This window comes from Microcebus murinus, chromosome 12 (assembly GCF_040939455.1).
Source record: "Microcebus murinus isolate Inina chromosome 12, M.murinus_Inina_mat1.0, whole genome shotgun sequence".
In the NCBI taxonomy this organism is placed as follows: Eukaryota; Metazoa; Chordata; class Mammalia; order Primates; family Cheirogaleidae; genus Microcebus; species Microcebus murinus.
Window position 1 is genome coordinate 26115914 of NC_134115.1, and position 19478 is coordinate 26135391.

At 39.9% G+C, this 19478-nt stretch overlaps 1 protein-coding gene across 3 annotated transcripts; it reads left to right on the forward strand.

The window, feature by feature from the left end:
• Nucleotides 1–7466: 7466 nt before the first annotated feature.
• Nucleotides 7467–17211, forward strand: ZFAND5 (zinc finger AN1-type containing 5). Of its 3 annotated transcripts, none has more exons than XM_012770895.3 (6): nt 7467–8002; nt 12056–12215; nt 12587–12698; nt 13320–13423; nt 15717–15842; nt 16971–17211. In XM_012770895.3, the coding sequence occupies exons 2-6, from the start codon at nt 12065–12067 to the stop codon at nt 17117–17119; spliced, it is 642 nt and encodes a 213-aa protein (XP_012626349.1). In that variant the 5' UTR covers nt 7467–8002; nt 12056–12064; the 3' UTR covers nt 17120–17211. The 3 variants fall into 3 exon arrangements, with proteins under 3 accessions (XP_012626349.1, XP_012626351.1, XP_012626350.1); XM_012770897.3 differs by having other exon boundaries at nt 12059–12215; XM_012770896.3 differs by lacking the exon at nt 7467–8002 and adding an exon at nt 9987–10078.
• The last annotated feature ends 2267 nt before the right edge of the window (nt 17212–19478 follow it).

The following is a 19478-nucleotide window of genomic DNA, read 5'->3' on the forward strand; positions in this document are numbered from 1 at the left end:
AGGAGTTCAAAACCAGCCAGAGCAAGAGTGAGACACTGTCTCTACCAAAAATAGAAAGAAATTAGCTGGACAACTAAAATTATATAGAGAAAAAATTAGCCGGGCATGGTGGCACATACCTGCAGTCCCAGCTACTCAGGAGGCTGAGGCAGAAGGATTGCTAGAGCCCAGAAGTGTGAGGTTGCTGTGAGCTAGGCTGATGCCATGGCACTCTAGCCCAGGCAACAGAGTGAGACTGTATCTCAAAAAATATATGTATATTTTTAAAGGATATTACAAAGGCTACAGATGAAGACATGACGAAAGTGTGCGGTAAGGGGTGTGGAGTTTCCATGCCCTGCCTGGGCCCATCACACCCCCGGAATGTCCATGTGTTCACCTATCTGGAAGCTCTCAGAACCCAGTCCTCTTGGAGTCTTTCTTATTTTTTTTTTTATTATTTTTTTATTTATATATTTTTTAGAGTCTTGCTCTGTTGGCCCAGCTAGAGTGCTAGGGAACAGTGGCATCATCGTAGTTCACTGCAACCTCAAACTCCTGGGCTCAAGCTATCCTCTTGCCTCAGCCCCCTGAGTAGCTAGGAGTATAGGCACAAGCCACCATAACCACCTAATTTTTCTGGTTTTTTTTTTTTTTTTTTTTTTGTAGAGAGAGGGTCTCTCTCCTCCTCAGCCTAGTCTCAAACTCCTGTGGCCTCAAGCAATCCTTCCAGCCTCCCAGAGTGCTAGGATTACAGGCGTGAGCCACCACTCACCCACTTTGAATCACAAGTCAAACTGTGGTTAGCCTTCTGGGTATGGGGTGGGGTCCTCTCTGGTTTTGAACTCCTGACCTTGAGTGATCCTCCCGCCTCGACCTCCCAGAGTAGTAGGATTACAGCCATGAGCCACCTCGCCCGGCCTATGGGGTCCTCTCTGGAATGAGGGTCTAGTGACCTACAGTCAGAAAGGCAGGGAAGATTAGAGTCCTGCCCTAGGGCAGGAGAAAGTCTGAGAGGGAAGATTAGAGTCCTACCTTAGGGCAGGAGAAAGTCAGATTCTGTTTGCTGAGTCATAACACACGCAACATTATAACAAAAGACTATAACAAGGCCTATGGGTGTTATGAACCAGGAACTATGGACCAGAAAAAAAAAAAAAAATATATATATATATATATATATATATATCTCATAACACCATGTCAGTGTTCTGGATTTTAGCCATTCTAATAGATATACAGTGTATCGCATTGTTGTTTTAATTTGCATTTCCCTGATGACATATGATGTGGAGATCTTTTCATATGTTTATTTGCCATCTGTATATCTTGTTTGGTGAAGTTAATGTTTTTATTTCTTTGTCCTACTTCAGTTTGTTTTATCACTTTTAATTTCGTAGTAAAAAGTAAGATTTTTCTTTACATATTTATATGTTTCACATTTAAAACTGGTCATGATGTTGCAAATTATAGTACAAAAAGAATTTAAATCAGACATACACCAATAACTGAAGCACATGATCTGGAGTTCCAAGGTTCTAACTTTATGTTGGCCACTCTAGAGCCACTGATCAACAAGTAATAAATATAAACTCATCTCTAGTCCAAGGTCCTCCTACTTATGCACCATTCAACAATAGTATTGGTTAGCTATGAATTTCTCTTCCAATGACACAGTATATCTTCAGTTTGCAAAAAAAAAAAAAGTTTTCTGGGTTAAACAGAAAAATGACTATAAGTAAAATTTTAAGATAGATATATCTTTGTAAATGAAAAATTTATTAATCAAGTATTTGTAAGCCAAGGAATAAGTACAGATAGCATTTCAATCTATGGAAGTGGGTAAAATTGCTCCGAAAGAGTGTGTGTAATAGAGAAACTAAGAGAGTTCAGGACCTAAACCTAAGGAAGGCCAACATTTAGAAGTTGGACAGAGGAGTTGGAACCAGCAAAAGAGACAGAAGGAGTTGTCTATTAGCTTCTATTAAGAGTAAGTCACAGTGCTCAGTGAGATGAATGACATATAAGATAAGAATGGTTAACATCATAATGAGAAATATAACTGAAATAAATTACAACGGGACATGCTCCTGGAGAAGCAGAACACTGAACCCAGGGACAAAAGGCTGTACTCTTATTAGATATATTCCAATCAACAGAACACTTTGCCCTGAGCCTCAGTCTACTCCTCCACAAAAGAAGAGGTGATAATACTTATCTCAATGGGCTACTGTGAGAATTTATCAAATTAATGCATTTGTATATACATTGTAAGTGGAAAAATATTACACAAATTTAAGACACTTGCTTTGGCTCTCTGCCTAGAATTTGCATTCCTCTAAGAGAGAGGACCTCTCTGCCCCACTACTCTCATGCCAGTCTTCTGTTGCCTGATAACCAGGGCCTTAGGGCCAATTGTCCACTACCTAAACTTTATACCATCCAAGTTGCTGGGCTCTAGCTGAATCAACAATACCATTCCCGACTGTCTTCCTTGCTCATTCCCCTACCCATTATCCAAGGTTATGATATGCTCCGAAGTATTGTTTCTGAAACAATCACAGAGCTAACTACTAAGATTCAGAATACATACTTAACACCTCACACCTAGTTTGTTCAGTCAAAAAATTTCTTAGTGTCCTTGAGACCAAACTGCTTTGTTTCCTAAAAGGTAAAATTCACAGTAAAATATATATACATATTAAATCATCAATTTCCTTCAACTTAAGTTCTTGATTTACAGAAATAATAAGGCTTTTGTTCTTTTAAGTAGTCTCAAAAATTGTTTATGGCTATGTTAACAATATCTGGATTGTGTCAAAAAGTCTTCTCTAATCAGGTAAGCTATCCACACCATTGATATAAAGTTTCTTTGATCAAGTTTTTTTCAGTGAAAATAAGTATGGCTTTTAAATTATCAGAAGGTCTACATAGTAATGATATTGCTACTTGCTTTATCAATTTTTTAGGGGAAAGTGCAGCCAACCACTTGTTGAGCTGGGTCCAAACACAATCCATTACTGGATCCACTGATACTGATAACTAAATAACTATTATTTAGTTATTAATTATTAAACAGGAAAACATTTTAATTAAATAACTATATGTTATACTTTTAATTTTTTAATTACTTGATTTGCTCTAAATTCAGTACTGTAATCCTTTTAGCTGAACATTTTGAAAATAATAAAAAATAAATTGAGTCTCTTTATCTTGATCTTTGAAATTTGGAAGGGAGCTGGGGAAGGAGAAGGAGGAAGTGCACTATGTGAACGTCAAATGATACTGAAAAGTTTTTAAAACCCCAGCAAAGGCTTTGTGCTTCACAAAGTTCTACTCAGACACGGAGAGAAAATGTTATCCATGACAGAGTATTACTATAATGCCAAAGAAGCAATTCTTGTCTCCATAATGGGAAGTTACATGTCAAGATAAAATAACTCCAGGTCTTTTATATTTTACAGTGAACCAATAACTTACATTGCTATTACTAAGGGATGTCAGTTTCCACTTTCTAAGAAATTTAATTACATTCGCTCTTCTCCAATCATTAATCCCCTTTCTATCCCATTCCTAGTGTACAAAGAAAAATGTAAGTGAACCTGCAATGACTTTACCTGAGTTCTTAAGCAGAATACCGGGTTACCTATCTACTTTAAAGAAATAAGCTTGGCTTCACTGGCAATGGGGATGGTTGGAACTCAGACCTGGGTGGCTTTTTAGGATCCATTATGATTGGTTATCAGCTCCCATAGCATTCTGTACTTTTCTTTCAAAATATTTACCAGTTCATAATTATATATTGTATGATAATATTAATGTCTTTCTCTTGCACATGACAGTAAGATCCATGAGAGTAATGTCTATTTTTCCCACCAATGTGCATTCCAGCACCCAGTTCAGAAGGTGGCTAGAATGTATTAAGTGTACAATACGTCTTTTATTGAAAAAAAAAATAGAAAATACTACGATTTTACATTGTTTTCAATGAGTACTTAGAAAATGGACTGGCTGGGTGAGGTGGCTCATGCCTGTAATCCTAGTAATCCTAACACCCTGGGAGGCTAAGGCGGGAGGCTCACTTGAATCAGGAGTTCAAGACCAGCCTTAGCAAGAGTGAGACCCCATCTCTACAAAAAATGGAAAAATTAGCCAGGCGTGGTGGCATGCCTCTAGATCAGCTACTTAGGAGGCTGAGGCAGGAGGATTGCCGGAGCCCAGGAGTTTGAGGTTGCAGTGAGCTATGATGAAGCCACTGAGAATATGGATCAGTGCCAGTCACTTGGTATGTCCCATGTAATAAAATTCTACAAAAGGTATCTGTGAACAATTCCATAATTGGTAACATCACATTTCGAGCACATCTAACTTTCCCTATCTTCTTCATTTTCTTCTTTCCAGAGGTTAGTTGGTTTCAGGCCAAAGTTTACCTTCTCTGATGAGTATAGAGTAAAACCCTTTTGCACATTATATTAGGAACATTCCATATTTTGTTTTTTATAATTCAGTTTGTCTTTCAAGCCCAACCGAAAATTTAGAACACCAGAAAACAAAAACTTTGTTAGAAGCATATCCCTTAACCTGTTGCATCAGTCATATAAATGTAGTTTTTTCTTTCTTATAAAACCCTTCCTTTTCACGTCGTGTGAGCCATCTGAAAGAAAGGAGTCATCTAATGGCATGGCAGGGGTTAGTTGACAGTGATAGTTTTCAAACTTGAGTGTGCATCAGAATTATCCAGAGGACTTGTTAAAGCACAGATGGCTGTGCTAACACCCAGTTTGTGATTCCATAGGTTTAGTGTGGGGACCCGAGAATTTGTTTTTTGTTTTAATAGTTTTTTGGGGGTTTTTCTGAGACAGAGTCTTGTTCTGTCACCACAGCTAGAGTGCAGTGGTGTCATATACCTTACTGCAACCTCAAACTCCTGGGCTCAATCGCTCCTCCCACCTCAGCCTCCCAAACAGCTGGGACTATAGGCATGCACCACCTCACCTGGCTAATTTTTTTTCTATTTTTGGTAGAGACCAGAGTCTTGCTCTATCTAGCTCAGGCTGGTCTCAAACTCCTGAGCTCAAGTGATCCTCCCACCTCAGCCACCCAGAGTGCTAAGATTACAGATGTGAGCTACCACACCCAGCCTTCTTTTTTTTAAGAGATGGTGTTTCATTCTGCTACTACATGATTATAGCTCACTGCAGCCTTGAATTTTTGAGCTCAAGTGATCCTTCCACCATAGTCTCCCAAGTAGCTGGGATCACAGGTGTATGCCACCACACCCAGTTAATTTTTTTTGTAGAGAAGGGGAGGGGGGGTCTCAAGTCTCACTGTGTTGCCCAGGCCGGCCTGAAACTCCTGGCCTTAAGTGATCCTCCCACCTTGGCCTCTCAAGGTACTGGGATTACAGGTATAAGCCAGCATGCCTGGCAGAGTTACTATTATATTTTTAACAAGTTCCCAGGTGATGCTGATGCTGCTGGTCTGGTGCCCATACTTGTGAAACTCACTAGAAAATAGTTGCTAAAAGGTCATCTTGCTTTGTGTGGGCTCAATACCTGCAACACTCTTGTGGAAACGATTTCATAGAGAAAATGATAAATGGTTAGTAGAGAAGATAAGTTATCAGAAGGTGACATACATTATGGGATACATTATTAAATAACAAGCTTGCTTTTTATCCTTGGGTTTTTTTGTTTGTTTTGTTTTTTGCAATTAAGCTTCTTCAGGAATTATCTTGTTTCACTTGTTATAACTAAAAATCTGAGAGGAAAAAAACTTATATTTTGTCCTCAATAATAATCACCTCCATTGCCTCCTTGCCCTTCAGTACTCCAAGCAAGCCTGTTGAGTCATTATTTCTTTATCTGTAGAAAGGCACATAATAGTGCCTATCTCAGTGACTGGCTGTGAGGATTAAATGAGACCCTAAAGGGAACTACTTGGCACTGAGAATGGCCTGTAAATGGTAGCTACTATGTTTTTACTAATTTAGCTACTAATTTAAGGAAATAAATTCCAATGGTCCAGGAATCAGTGATCCAAACTACTTAACTCTCTTAAAATCTCTAATATATTAATTGATCATTGATCACAGAGATAATCCTGAAGTTGTCACATACACACAAAAAAGGTTATGATGTTCCAGGTACCCTGCTTACTGTGGCAAAGAGCAGTTTGATTTGGAAATGTTGACACTGGCACCAGGCACCAGGGCAGCATTCCTCCAATTAGATTAGATTATAAATAAGAATCACCTGAACCACAACTTAATTTACAAGCTCCCGAGCTCCACCCTACACCAATCAAAACCATGTCCTGGGGAGAAGCCTAGGAATATTTAAATAATCGCCCGAAGTGATTTTCTCTGATCAACAACTTTGAAAAACACTAAAGAGACCTCACACCCCATTCTAATTATGGCTAAAGCCCTCAACATCATTTCTATGTAATCGGTAGGCCATTGTGGACTAGAAAATTTCAGATGTCCTTTGACTTAGTAATTTTGTTATTTTGAGTTGAACTGAAAGTCCCTTGAAGAGGTCAATTGGAAACGCGGGTTGTTTGAGCTTTGGAAAGGCTCTCAGTGTTTTGAGGTAACTCTCCCTTTCCTACTAGCCGGTCCCTGTGCCTCCTCTCTGAATTGACTGCCTAATGCCTCCGTCTCTCGAGCTTCCAGCGGCCCGGCCGGTCTCCTCCGGCTCCGTCTCCTTTCTGATCTCGGCCTCAGGTCTGGCTTGTTTGTCTCTTCACTGCATTTCTTGAGTAGAACATTTGGTGCTTTCCCAGTGCACGATGCTTTACTGGAATAGTCAATTTCCAGGGATTTTACAGGCTGGCCAAAACAGTTTGTTCAGAACAGCGACGCCGGGCCGAGGGCTGGCGGCCGGTCGGCCGAGCGTTCCCTGACTCTGCACAACCACTCGTGACCTTGGCGGGCGGCCGCCGCCAGCCCCGCTCCTCCCGGCCGCGTCGTCAGCGCAGTGCCCAGGCTGCACTTTGGAACTGAAAAGGGCGGGTGCGGACTGGAGAGGTTTCGCAAACATGAGAAAAGGCCCAGAAGCCATAAACCGGGTCTTTTTCCTTTCCGGAGGCGAATCCTTGTTTAAAAAATAAAAATAAAACTACTTGGGGGAGGGGAGGGAAATATCTGCCCGGGGCTGGAGACAAAGCGTGAGAACTCAGATGGCATACAGCGGCTAGAGTGAGAAAATCCGAAGGAGGGAGGCTGAGAGCGAACAATTGGGTTAAAAATAGAAACGTAGCCTGCTCAGGACTCGCTCTTCCCAGCCCCACCCAGAGGCCGGCAGCCCGGCCAGTGACTCGGCGCCGCGCGACAGCGGCGCGGTCAGGCGCGGCCCCGCCTCCGGGGCCCAGTGACTGGCTACCGGGGCGGGGCCTCGTGCCGTGACGTCACCGCGCTCCCCGCCGCCGCCGTCGGGGTTTTCGCTGACGCACAGGCCCCGCCCCACCCCCCCTTTTCCCTCACCGCCCGAGTGCCGGGCGGAGAGAGCGCGTCAGTCGGCCGGGTCGCGGAGCCGTCAGCATCTCGGGCACCGGCTCGTCCGCTCCCGGGCGCCGCGCAGCTTTTCTGGTGGTGGTTGAAACGACGGACAGCGCCATCAGTGGGCCTTCACGGCGCCCAGGCCTCTGCACGCCCTCCGCTCATCCCCCTGGCCGGCCTATCCTGCCGCCTGTGGAGGCGTGAGGCGACGGCGGGCGAGCGCCTCGAGCAGCGTTAGCCGCTGCGGCCTCCGGTCCTCCCTCCGCCTCCTCCTCTGCCCCCCCGCCTCCCTCCTCCCACTTCCCGAGCTCCGGCGTGTCCCGGCCACGCTCGGCGCTGCTTCAGGAACAAAGGAAGACCCCGCGGCGGCGGCGCCTCCTCCGCTTGCGGCTCGGACCCGCTCCAGGCCAGCAGCGGCGGCGGCTCCAGGGGGCCCGGCTCGCCCTTCCCGGAGGCCTCGGCCCGGCCCCACCGCGCCGGCGTCTCGCGCGAGCCCGGCTCCTGCATTTGGGTTCCCACAGAGTGAGTGGTGCGAGGCTGGGGGCGGGAGCCCTGTTTCTCATGCCGGGCCGGGGGCGGGAGAAAGGGGACCGGGACGCCGCGGGCGTCCGGCGAAGCTCGAGCAGGCCGCAGATGGCGGCGTCCGGGGGAGGGGAGCACGCCCGCCAGCTCAGGAAGCACAAAGACGGAGGCGTCATCCTGTCGTCGTGGCCCGAGACCTGGCTCCCCGCACCTCCGGCTCACTCGGACCAGCACGGTCAGGGAACAATGGCCGGCGTGCAGCCTCCGCGGTGCCGGCTCCGGGCCTTGCGTCCGCCCTGGCTGCCCTCGGCGGCGCTGCTGCCGCCGCGGACAGCCTGCCCCGGAGAGACAAAGAGACCGAGACGGCGGCCGCGCCCCCTGCCCGCCGTACCCCTTACCTCTCCCCCTCCTCAGACGAGCCATTTAGGGTCGGGGGTCGGCCCGGAGCCGGCGGGTGTGGGGCCGGCCGGGCCTGCGGAGCTGCTGTTCTGCATGACTCAGTGGTTTTTGGAGGAGGCCCTGCTGGGCTTTCCTGAGTGAGGCCTTTGCACGGAGGGGGATGGGGCACCGGTGGGACCCAAACTTGTTCCAAAATGCACTGGAACGTGGGATTGGGGGTTCTCGGTCGTTGTGTTTGTGTTCCCGATATCACTGCGTTTGCCCCCCAAGATCTCTTGCATGGAGGAAATGGAGCACCTTCCCCTTTGTTTTGTGCATTTAGGCTGGTGAACGTGAAATTTTTTTGCCTACTTGCACGCACTTCGTTTAGCTGTTTTGGAGAAAGGGTTGACTTATCTTTATTGATTGTCTCCTATCTAAGGAGATGTTAAGGTAAAGTAGTATATAGGTCATAGAGCCCTGTTCTTGAACCCAGGATTCAGGTAATTTACCAACTTCTAAAATTTAAATGCATTTTATTTTACTCCTTATTTTTTAAGGTGGTTTTTTAAAGTAGGATTTCAGGACTCAATTGGTGAAAATAGTGCAATTTATGTTTCTGGGTTTTTTCTTAGCCCCCAAAATTTGAGAATTTGTGGTTTGTTCTCCCCTGTTTTTTGTCTCGGACCTGATATTAAGTCTGAAAAGGAGTCTTTAAAAATCAGTCTACTCTATTTGGCAAAGAGGGTACTGAGATCTGGAGAGTAAGGACTTGCCCAAGGTCACTGACTTAGTGGCAGGTTAGAGACTAGAATTCGGGTCTCAACTCCCAGGTGAGTAGGCTTTTTTGCTGTCTTTTAACATGGTGTGCCACCTGAAAAAAATACATTCCATAGATGTAAAACCCCTTATTCTGGTTTGGGGTTGGAAGAATCATTTATTGTTAAACCAGGGTGGTGGTGGGTTTTTTTTTTAAGTTGTGAGTTAGAGTAATCCATGAACTTTATTAAAATATTCATTCCAACTATTCCTTGATAGTGCATGCTTGTGTCAGCACTAAGTTTCTAACTACTTTAAAGGTACGAAATAGAAATGGTATTGTATTTTTCTAAAATGGAGACAAGTAGGAGGAAAAGACAGTACCTAACGATGAACACGGATTCCTCCTCCCCCCATCACTCCTCAAATAATTACCACTAAATGTAAAATGTAAGGATTCTTTGTTTTAGTGCTTTCTCTGCTGTTTGGTTTTTTTCTAAACAACCCTGACCATGTTAGCTTCATATCATGCTTGCATCTTTATAGATTGAATGTAAGATTGTTCTCTAGTCTTCCATACATTAAAGGAAAAAAAAACTAGCAGCCTTTTTTGTTTTGTTTTCTGATTACATTAGATATATGAACGCTGCATCCTTAGTTCTTGGGGTTGTGTAGGAGTTGGCAGGCTCTGAGATATAAATAGAAGCTGATTTCAGAGGCCCCTGTTGACTAGGCTTTATGTGAGAGCCTCCATCCAGCTCAGCCTGTCACAAGGCTGCAATGTGACAGGCTGAAGCGCCCTCCCATGTGATCTAAGCTTCTGAGAAATATTAAAGCAAGCTGTGCACATGTGATGGCATTTAAAAGCTGGCTTTCTAGGGGAAAAGAACTTAAGATGGGAAGCTGTGTAGGAGACTCCAATGTCCTGGTGTCTTGTGTGTAAGTTGAAGGATATTTATGATAAATTGAAGACGAAAAGGTGGTCTGCTTTGTATGTCAAAATGGGTGAAATCATTAGATAGGCTCTCCACCATTTTATTTATCTAAAATGGATTTTAAGAATCAGATTAATCAGAATGATTTAGTGTGGGTTGATGAACTTAAGCATAAACCGGTTTGCATTTAAAGACAATGTCAGATGAGTGTATGTTAGTATAGAAAGTGTAAGCTAGAGTAATTCTTCAACTGGTTTTAAGGAATGGCCCAACTTTTTGCATAGGGCAAAGATTCACATACTGTGCATGGTGGGCATGCAAATAAATACCTCTTTTATTGTTTGCTCATTATCAAATTTTGCTCATTATACTCAACATTTAAAAACCCAGCTGAAAGTGTTTATTAATAAACTTCATAAGTGATGTTGAAATGTTTACAATACCCCACTTCAAAATGAGTCAGCTAAATTCCATTTACTATTTAAAGAGACAGTGTCGACCAAATTAATACTGTTGTTTGAAATAAGTTGTGTAGATCTCAGTTCTTTATACAAGCTTGATTGGCTTGAAATATTTGTATGCTGCACTTTAGCTAACAAAAGGAAAAGTAACTGTCATTTAAATGTTTTGGGGAATAATTATCAACATCTGGCCAGGTCAAAATTAGTTGGTCTCCTTCCCTCTTGGTAAAGAGTTAATACTTGTTAAAATACTGTTTTTAATAACTCGATAGAGTATATTCTAGTATGTGGTAGTTGAAAAATTGGCAGTTTTAGCACAGTTTCCCTTATCAAATACCCTCAAATATGCTTTTTGTACATATATACATATTTTAAGATGACAGGAAACCCTCCACAATTTTCTTTTAAAAATGATTTTTTCTTAAATGTTTTTCTATTATCTAGAGGAAAATGTATTAAATTTAGCTCAGCATTACTATATTTTGCTAACTTTAACAAAATCTCTGGAAAAGCAATGGTATATTTATTGTGTAAAGTTTTTTCTGGTAACCTAGCATTAAATATTAACTATTACTAAAGGTTATATATTTATGTTGCCTTTATTATATTTGAGCTTGGAAAGGTTTTATTTTCTGATTTGAGGAAGACAATTACTTGTCAAAATTAAGAGCCTTTGGCTGATAAATCGGGTTCAAAATTTGTGATTATAGGTTTCTAGGCATTAGCTGTAAAGTACTCTGAAATAGGTTTTCATATCTCAAATGTAGAACATCATAAAAGGAGTTTCAAAAGCAGCTGACCCCTAAATTCTTAAAGAACTTTACTTGTTGGTACTAGGGTAGCAGGAAGACCTACCAGCTCTCTTTTCAGTCTTTTATAAAGATACCTTATTTAAAGAGTATAGATAACATGCCTCATAGCAAAATTGTCAAATTATTGACAGATGGTTACGTGTTTCTTTTGTTTTGCTTTGTTTTTGCTTTTTTGCCCTGCTCCCCTTTAGGTGTTAATTTTAAGAAAGCTTTAGGGTTAGATCCAATATTCATTCAGTTGATATTTAGCAAGAGTCAGTGATGGTGGGTTTTTTCCATTCATAAGTTCCATTTAATATGTTTTTAGCCAATGAAGTAAAAACATTTGAAATGGTCTGCCTATAGTGCAGGAGAGCAGAAAGTAATTCAAAGATACCAATTTTCCAAATTTAGAGCCGCGTTGGTGGTATAGTGGTGAGCATAGCTGTCTTCCAATTTTCCAAATTTATTAAAACATAACCCTAATATCTGGCAGACTGATCTCAAAAATTAAAAATAACACATTTTAATATTTAATGATGGAAATTTTTTTTTAGTCCTAAAGCCCTTTGTTTTATAAAGGCAGCAAAATAGTCTTAATTATCTGTGCCCATTCTCTTTAATGATTAACACAGTTTGTGCCTTTGTTAGAAAAAGATTTGTTTATAAATAACAAAGGTACATTGGTGGCATGCTAATTTCTAAAGTTTTGTTTTGTTTTGTTTATAGCAGAAAAATATGGCTCAGGAGACTAACCAGACCCCGGGGCCCATGCTGTGTAGTACAGGATGTGGCTTTTATGGAAATCCTAGGACAAATGGAATGTGTTCTGTTTGCTACAAAGAACATCTTCAGAGGCAGCAGAATAGTGGCAGAATGAGCCCAATGGGTAAGTTGTTTCCAAGGAAAAACACATTTGAAGAACTGGTGGACAGAAAATATAGAACCAAGAATTGGGGCCAAAGACTGAGAATGCTGAATGCCCAAAAAGAGAAGACTTGACAAGAGCTTGAAATTAAAATAACAGCCCAAGTATTTGACCTGACTGCATCAAAAATGAATGACTATATGTACAAGCATCTTATAGCTTTTTCAGTTTTGTTTTTTTGGTTTGGATACTCAAGTGTAGGATTGCAGCACAGTGAAAGTGCTTAAATCACTAACCTAATTAAATGCAAGTATTTGTTGCTTACTAAATCTTGATACTAAGTGAATTTTTGTAGTGTTGATTGGTTCCTTACAAATCCTGTTTTTAAATAGGGACAGCTAGTGGTTCCAACAGTCCTACCTCAGATTCTGCATCTGTACAGAGAGCAGACACTAGCCTAAACAACTGTGAAGGTGCTGCTGGCAGCACATCTGAAAAATCAAGGTAAGATTGAACATTTTAGAATTTTTATGATACTGCAAAGAGGAAACTAAGATGTCTGTACAAATCATACAATAATAGAGATGTTAACATATCAGATGCTCTTAGCTTTGCATGTGTTACACAATCAGGAATTCCAGTGTCATTTAATATGATTCTTAGGTCTTTGAGTAAAGATGTGTATTAAAGTGTATTTCCTAACCCTGTCAAGGGTACTGTGTTGGAAATGCTGTGCTGTTTTTATTTGTAATTGAGATTTAGGGATTGTTGAGAGTGTACAGACTGTATTATAGTGCCACATAAGGTGTTTTGGCAAAGCTGCCTCTTTTGCTCTTACCCAAGTTACAGGCACAGCTAAAAATTCCTGTTGGTTATAATAGAATATTGTAACCTATACAAATAATGCAGCCTTGAGTTGATGAACCATTTATCAAATTGCTTTCTTTATTCTCAGTCATTTGTTCTGGGTATCCAATAACATCCTTTTTAAAATTTTAGGTTATCTAGCTCTATTTGATCGTGTTGGAAAAAATATATACTTTAAAGTTGAATTGAAAACTTACTATCTCAAAAAGAAGTACCCTTAACATCTTTAAAAATAACTGTTTGCTTGAACTCAAATAGAAATGTGCCTGTGGCTGCCTTGCCTGTAACTCAGCAAATGACAGAAATGAGCATTTCAAGAGAGGACAAAATAACTACCCCGAAAACAGAGGTGTCAGAGCCAGGTATGCTTTTTATTTAATACTAGTTCAGTTCTGAATTTGGTAGCATGAGAAAGGGTTGGTGGGAGGATTCTTTCCTTCCCATTGAAGGACCAAAGAGGAGGGAGAGCTGTAGAGTACCAGGCCAAGCAAAGAGCTGTATTTAAATGTAAAATAGTCACATTCTTTAATCTCTTCTTTGCCTATCCCATCTACTTCCATAACCTTTAAATCAGCAAACTTTGTAATCTAGAGGCTGAATGTGTTACAAACTTTTTTTCTTCTATTCGTGCCTGTAATAAGGAATGTTATGAGCTTAAATTTCAAGGCCATAAAGAGAAATTTATAACCAAAAGCAGTAACTATTCAGTTTTGATATGTCAGTGTTGTAGGAAACTTTCAAGTTTAACAATATATTGAACACTAAAAGTTGAAGACATGTAGGAACTATATCATTTTGTGGGAGTTTAAAACTCAAATGGGAAGTCATTTTGGTTTTCATGAGACAGTGACTTTGAGGCTGTGCTTATATAGCACCACCAGGAGTGCTGTAATGTTACAGGAAGACGGCGTGTTTGTTGAAGTACACATGCTAGGTCCTAGAAAAAAGATCTATGCATTTTATATAGTGCACAGTTTATTCTCCCAATTTGTTCTTTTTTAGTAGAGTGATTTAATGCAATACATAGCTTTATTCTGAAAAAATAGTATCGGTGCTTGAACTGGTTTGGAGGCTTCCTTTTGCTAATACCATGGCCAACTTTATGTGTACTGTATGGATCTTATAAAGTTAAGGTCAACTTCTTAAGTTTGGCAGGTGAATCTATTTATATCTGGTATTTTGAAATATTTCATCCTTCAAAAACAAACCTGACCAAATTAGTATGTTTGTAATGCCTTTGTTTATATGTTTAAAAAAAAAAAAAAAAAAGCTAAATTACTGACCTTGGGTAAAATAGTCTTGGCTAACATTAGAGATATACCTAGTCTGCATTTATTATTACTTAATAGGTATTCTATGGGTCACTGCTATTTTCATTTTCAGTATCACTTTTCTCTTATTTCCCCTTTCTTTGTATGTCTCATTTTTCAGGCGTGGCCAATGAAATGGTTGATTCTGCCCCCACCCCCAACTGTTCCCATAGATTATTCTTTACCTTTGTGCCATCAGGAAAAATTAAGATTGTCATAATAGCTTGTTAGGAATAAGTAATAGGTGAAATACTGTTTCGTTAGTCTAATATTAAGCTATTGATCCCAGTGGATAAGCTAATGCAGATGAATTATAAATTTCAGCAGAGTTTTAGAGTAATTTGTCACTAAACCAATCAGCTTACTCTCTAGGAGCTTGGATATATGCCAGCAGCATTGGTGCTGGCGTTTAGGCAGTAATTGCAGCAATGCATGCATAAATTTGCTATTCTCAGGGTTTGGATAATATTTTTAAAGTTTGATATTTTGTTTTAAGGAACTATTAATAGAAAGGTAGACTTTAATACAGTAATCTACTTTATATTCTGACATTCTACTGATGTCATATATAAACTAAAAGTTAAAGCCCTTTTAAGTAGAAGAAAGGTGGGACTTTTTGTAGATCTTTGTCCAAATTTGGTGCCCATTTTATATAACTGTCTCAAAGTACTTTCAAGAATTTATTCTGCCTCTGGAATTGTTAGTGGTCTGAAATCAAAAACTTTATAAGTACATTCTAAAAACTGGTTGCTAATCTTTAAAAAGAAAGTTTTAAAAAATCTTTGTGATTTTTCTAATGAAAATGGAATGTACTTGTGGAAATGATGAAATGGTTATCTTGAAATTTTTGAATCTGAAGTGGATTTTAGGGATTAATGGTTTTGCTTTTATTTGTCAAAATTTGCTAGTTACATGTACAAGATCTCTTTTCTATAAGCATAAAATCAAAATCACTTTTATAGCCAAGTGCCTCAGAAGTTGGCCACTTTATTTACTGAGAAGGTACAATTTGAACTGCCCTAATTGAGGAGTTTGCATTTAGAAAATTGAAATGTAGAAAAACTGAGCCATATGATCAGTATCTCCCAACTATTTGAAGCATAGTACTTGATGTTAAGAGTGAGTTTAAAGGAATTTTTTTTTAAGTAGCAGTGTAGTGATTGGCAGAAAATTCTCAGATTTGAAAGAAATTCCGATATTAAAAAGGGAAGATTCTATTTATTTAAAGTTCATATTTTTAAGAAAAGCTTCTTCAACATTCTCACTAAGAAGCATCATCTTTTGATTTAGATAATTGTCAGCCAGGGAACTCCTAACAAATCTCATTTTTATCCTTGTTTTTCAGTTGTCACTCAGCCTAGTCCATCAGTTTCTCAGCCCAGTACTTCTCAGAATGAAGAAAAAGCTCCTGAGTTGCCCAAACCAAAGAAGAATAGATGTTTCATGTGTAGAAAGAAAGTTGGTCTTACAGGTATGACAGAAGACATAAAACAATGGGATGGGTTGGTCTTACACACAAAAAAATACACATTTGGAAAACAAATTGGCTAAGAAGGGTAGGGAGATAGTGTTAGGGTAGCAAGATGTTGGGTTTAATTTCCATTTCCATCTGTCTGTCTGTCTTTTTTTTTTTTTTTTTTTGAGACAGAGTCTCGCTTTGTTGCCCAGGCTAGAGTGAGTGCCGTGGCATCAGCCTAGCTCACAGCAACCTCAAACTCCTCGGCTCAAGCAATCCTCCTGCCTCAGCCTCCCGAGTAGCTGGGACTATAGGCATGTGCCACCATGCCTGGCTAATTTTTCCTATATATATTAGTTGGCCAATTAATTACTTTCTGTTTATAGTAGAGATGGGGTCTTGCTCTTGCTCAGGCTGGTTTCGAACTCCTGGCCTCGAGCAATCCGCCCGCCTCGGCCTCCCAGAATGCTAGAATTACAGGCATGAGCCACCACGCTCGGCCTTCCATCTGTCTTTCTAATATGAAAAACCTTTTATTAACTTAAGGCTCTCAGAATTATCTTATTATGTTTAAAATGCATCCTTTTTGATTATTTTCTTTGTACACTTAGGGAAAAGGTATAGCTGAACTAATATAACAGTAAACACCTACTTTGAGCTAGGCATAGAAGCTTCTAGGTACTTTTTACTTAATTTCTTTAAATCTCAGAACTTTATAGTTCTTTCCTCAGTTATCACTTGAAGAAACATTACCCAGTTAACATGGTAGGACTGGATTTTGAATCCAGCTCAGCCTGACTTGAGCCTGTGTAAATTCTAGCCTATGCAGAATTGCTGGAAGAATAAGCTGAAACACAGCCCATTTGTTTTCTCCATGTGGTTTGGCTTGCCCAAGCACTTTCCCTTCAGAGTCCCTATTGCCCTTGGAAAGGACGGACTAAACGTAGTTATTTGAATTTCTTAACCATGTCAAAGGAGGTTAAAAGCTCTTTCACAATTTAAAGTAATAGACTCTTATCAAGAGTTGGCTGTCTTTTCACCATTGCAAAGCAATCTGGTTCCTTTTCTGTAGTGACTAAGGCTATTTTTTTCCTTTTACTTGCCTCACCTTCCCAAGTAACTGCTTCCTCTTGTTTTGTACAGGGTTTGACTGCCGATGTGGAAATTTATTTTGTGGACTTCACCGTTACTCTGACAAGCACAACTGTCCATATGATTACAAAGCAGAAGCTGCAGCAAAAATCAGAAAAGAGAATCCAGTTGTTGTGGCTGAAAAAATCCAGAGAATATAAATTACTACTTGTGAAGAGACTGAAACTTTGTTTTTATTTTAATATATCGTAGGAAAACATTAAAGAGCAGATGCATGGCCATTTTCCTTTGATGTTCTCCAGAGTTTTACTTTACACTTGTCTGTCTTATAATTGATATTTTAGGGTGTTTGGGTGTTTGTTACAGGCAGAATTGGATAGATACAGCCCTACAAAATGTATATGCCCTCCCCTGAATAAAATTGGATGAAAATCTGCACAGCGAAGTAAAATACACAGATAATAGGGACAAAATTTAGTTCCCATGTGCCAAACAAGATAAAAGAAATCTCTGCATGTTTGCAGCATATCTGCCTTTTGGGAATGTAATCGAGGTATAATCTTTGGCTAGTGTTATGTGCCTGTATTTTTTTAAAAAAATGGTACACCAGAAAAGGACTGGCAGTCTACTTCTACCATATATAGTTAAACTTCACCCTCTTAATTTACACATGTTCTTTGGAAGCAGGAAGAAAGCTATAAAGAGGATCAGACCTACCTTCCTTCCAGTGAAACAAATATTTGGTGCCATATATAAGCCTGGTTAATTTGGTCTTCTAAATGCTGTCAAATAAGACATTCTGTGAAAGGTAAACATTGCAACTTGTTATAAGTAAAACCATCAAGCCAACAACAGGGTCTTGAGATAATCTTTGAAGCTTATTGTGCTGGCCTGCACCAGAAGATGTCTGCATTACTCTCATTGCTAAAAATGTGTAGCACAGAACTGCACTAGAATTTGTTTACAAGAAGAAATTAATACTACGTTTGGTTTTCACATACAGCAGCTCTATTGAATAACATGCATCTGAATTTTAAGTTGCAAAGGTATCTGAACAGTTAATTTTTCATGTGCATCTTTTGTTGAATGTTTTGGTTCAAGAAAGAATGTTTAAAGCTTTTTAAAGACTTCAGTTCTTAATGTAACTGTACCCTTCTGCATGGAAAATCATAACCAACATGGCTGCAGTAGACTTCTTAGTGGTATCCAGCACCACTTGCAGAGGGCTGCTTTATCATATTGTACTTGGGTGTAGGACTCTAGTGTTCTTGGGTGTATTGCATGGGCTGCATTATCTACAGCATTGTACAATAACAACTAGAAAAGGCAGTATACTTCACTGATGCTTGTCTGGTAATATCACTTCTGTGTTATAATGGAAGGTTTTTTGTGATGTATGAAACTTGTGTTTTTTATATATAAATGAGTATAGTTAGATTAGTGTTGTGGTAATGCCTGTTTTCATCTGTAAATAGTTAAGTATGTACGCGAGGCACTACTGATTTACTGCAGTGTTCAGTCCTAGTTTTTACTTTGATTCTTAAAGCATTCAGTTTTGCTTTCAATTTTATGTACTTTAGTTCTGAGTTAGATCTGCAGATGTGTACAGATAGTTCATATTTATGTATTGCACATAATCATGCTATTCAGCATTGATGCTATATTGTATTATGTAAATAATAAAAGCCATGTACAGAGGGAAATTTCACTTGTTCATTGGGTTTTTAAGCCACAGTTAGAATCCTAAGGGGAAAATTAGAAAATGTTAGACTTTGCATGGCAATGTTATAATTTTGATTTCCTTTGCCATCCCTGAACTTGATTGTTCAAGTGAGAATCGTGAGATGAGTTGTTTGAAACATTTTCAAGTGTGGTACATGATAGGCTGTTTATTTTTGAAGAATGAATAGGCACCTTAAAGATCAACATCTTAAAACTCAGGAGAAAGGCCATAATTGTTCAAGTTTCCTTTCTCCGTTTTCCATGTTTTGATGACATTTTATGATAAAAATTCTGAAGAGGAAAGTAGGCATGACCTATTGAATACAAAAACAGTTAACTTTGATTTCTGTTTTGGGTTTGATTCTAATGTAGATGGATCCATGGACTTGATCTTACCAGGTGCCATGCCAAATAATGAAGAACAAAAGGAATGAACAGTTACGGGCATACTTTGCCCCATGAGTAACTGAAGCCAAGAGCAAACCACTGCTTCTCAGTAATGGAGTTTGGGATGGGAATACTTATCCTAGTTCTTTATCCTTTATCTGTTTATCCTTTGTTACAGTTTGTGCTGCTACTTCAAATGGGGGAGATGTGTTTGTGTCAAAGTCCCTATGCTAAGATAAGAGTACTGTTTCCCTAAATATGAAAGCTATTGAGGTTTCACAATTTACTTGAAAATTATGGTATTTAGAAAGGAAACAATTTTTCAAGTTTTTCAAGTTTAAAATGAAATCAGTGGTATGTGGACAAATGTAACTTAGATGGAAAGATGGTAGGCCCAAAGGCTCCATGGGTCTGTGAAGGTCTTTGAATAGTAGCAAGAGATTGTGGTAG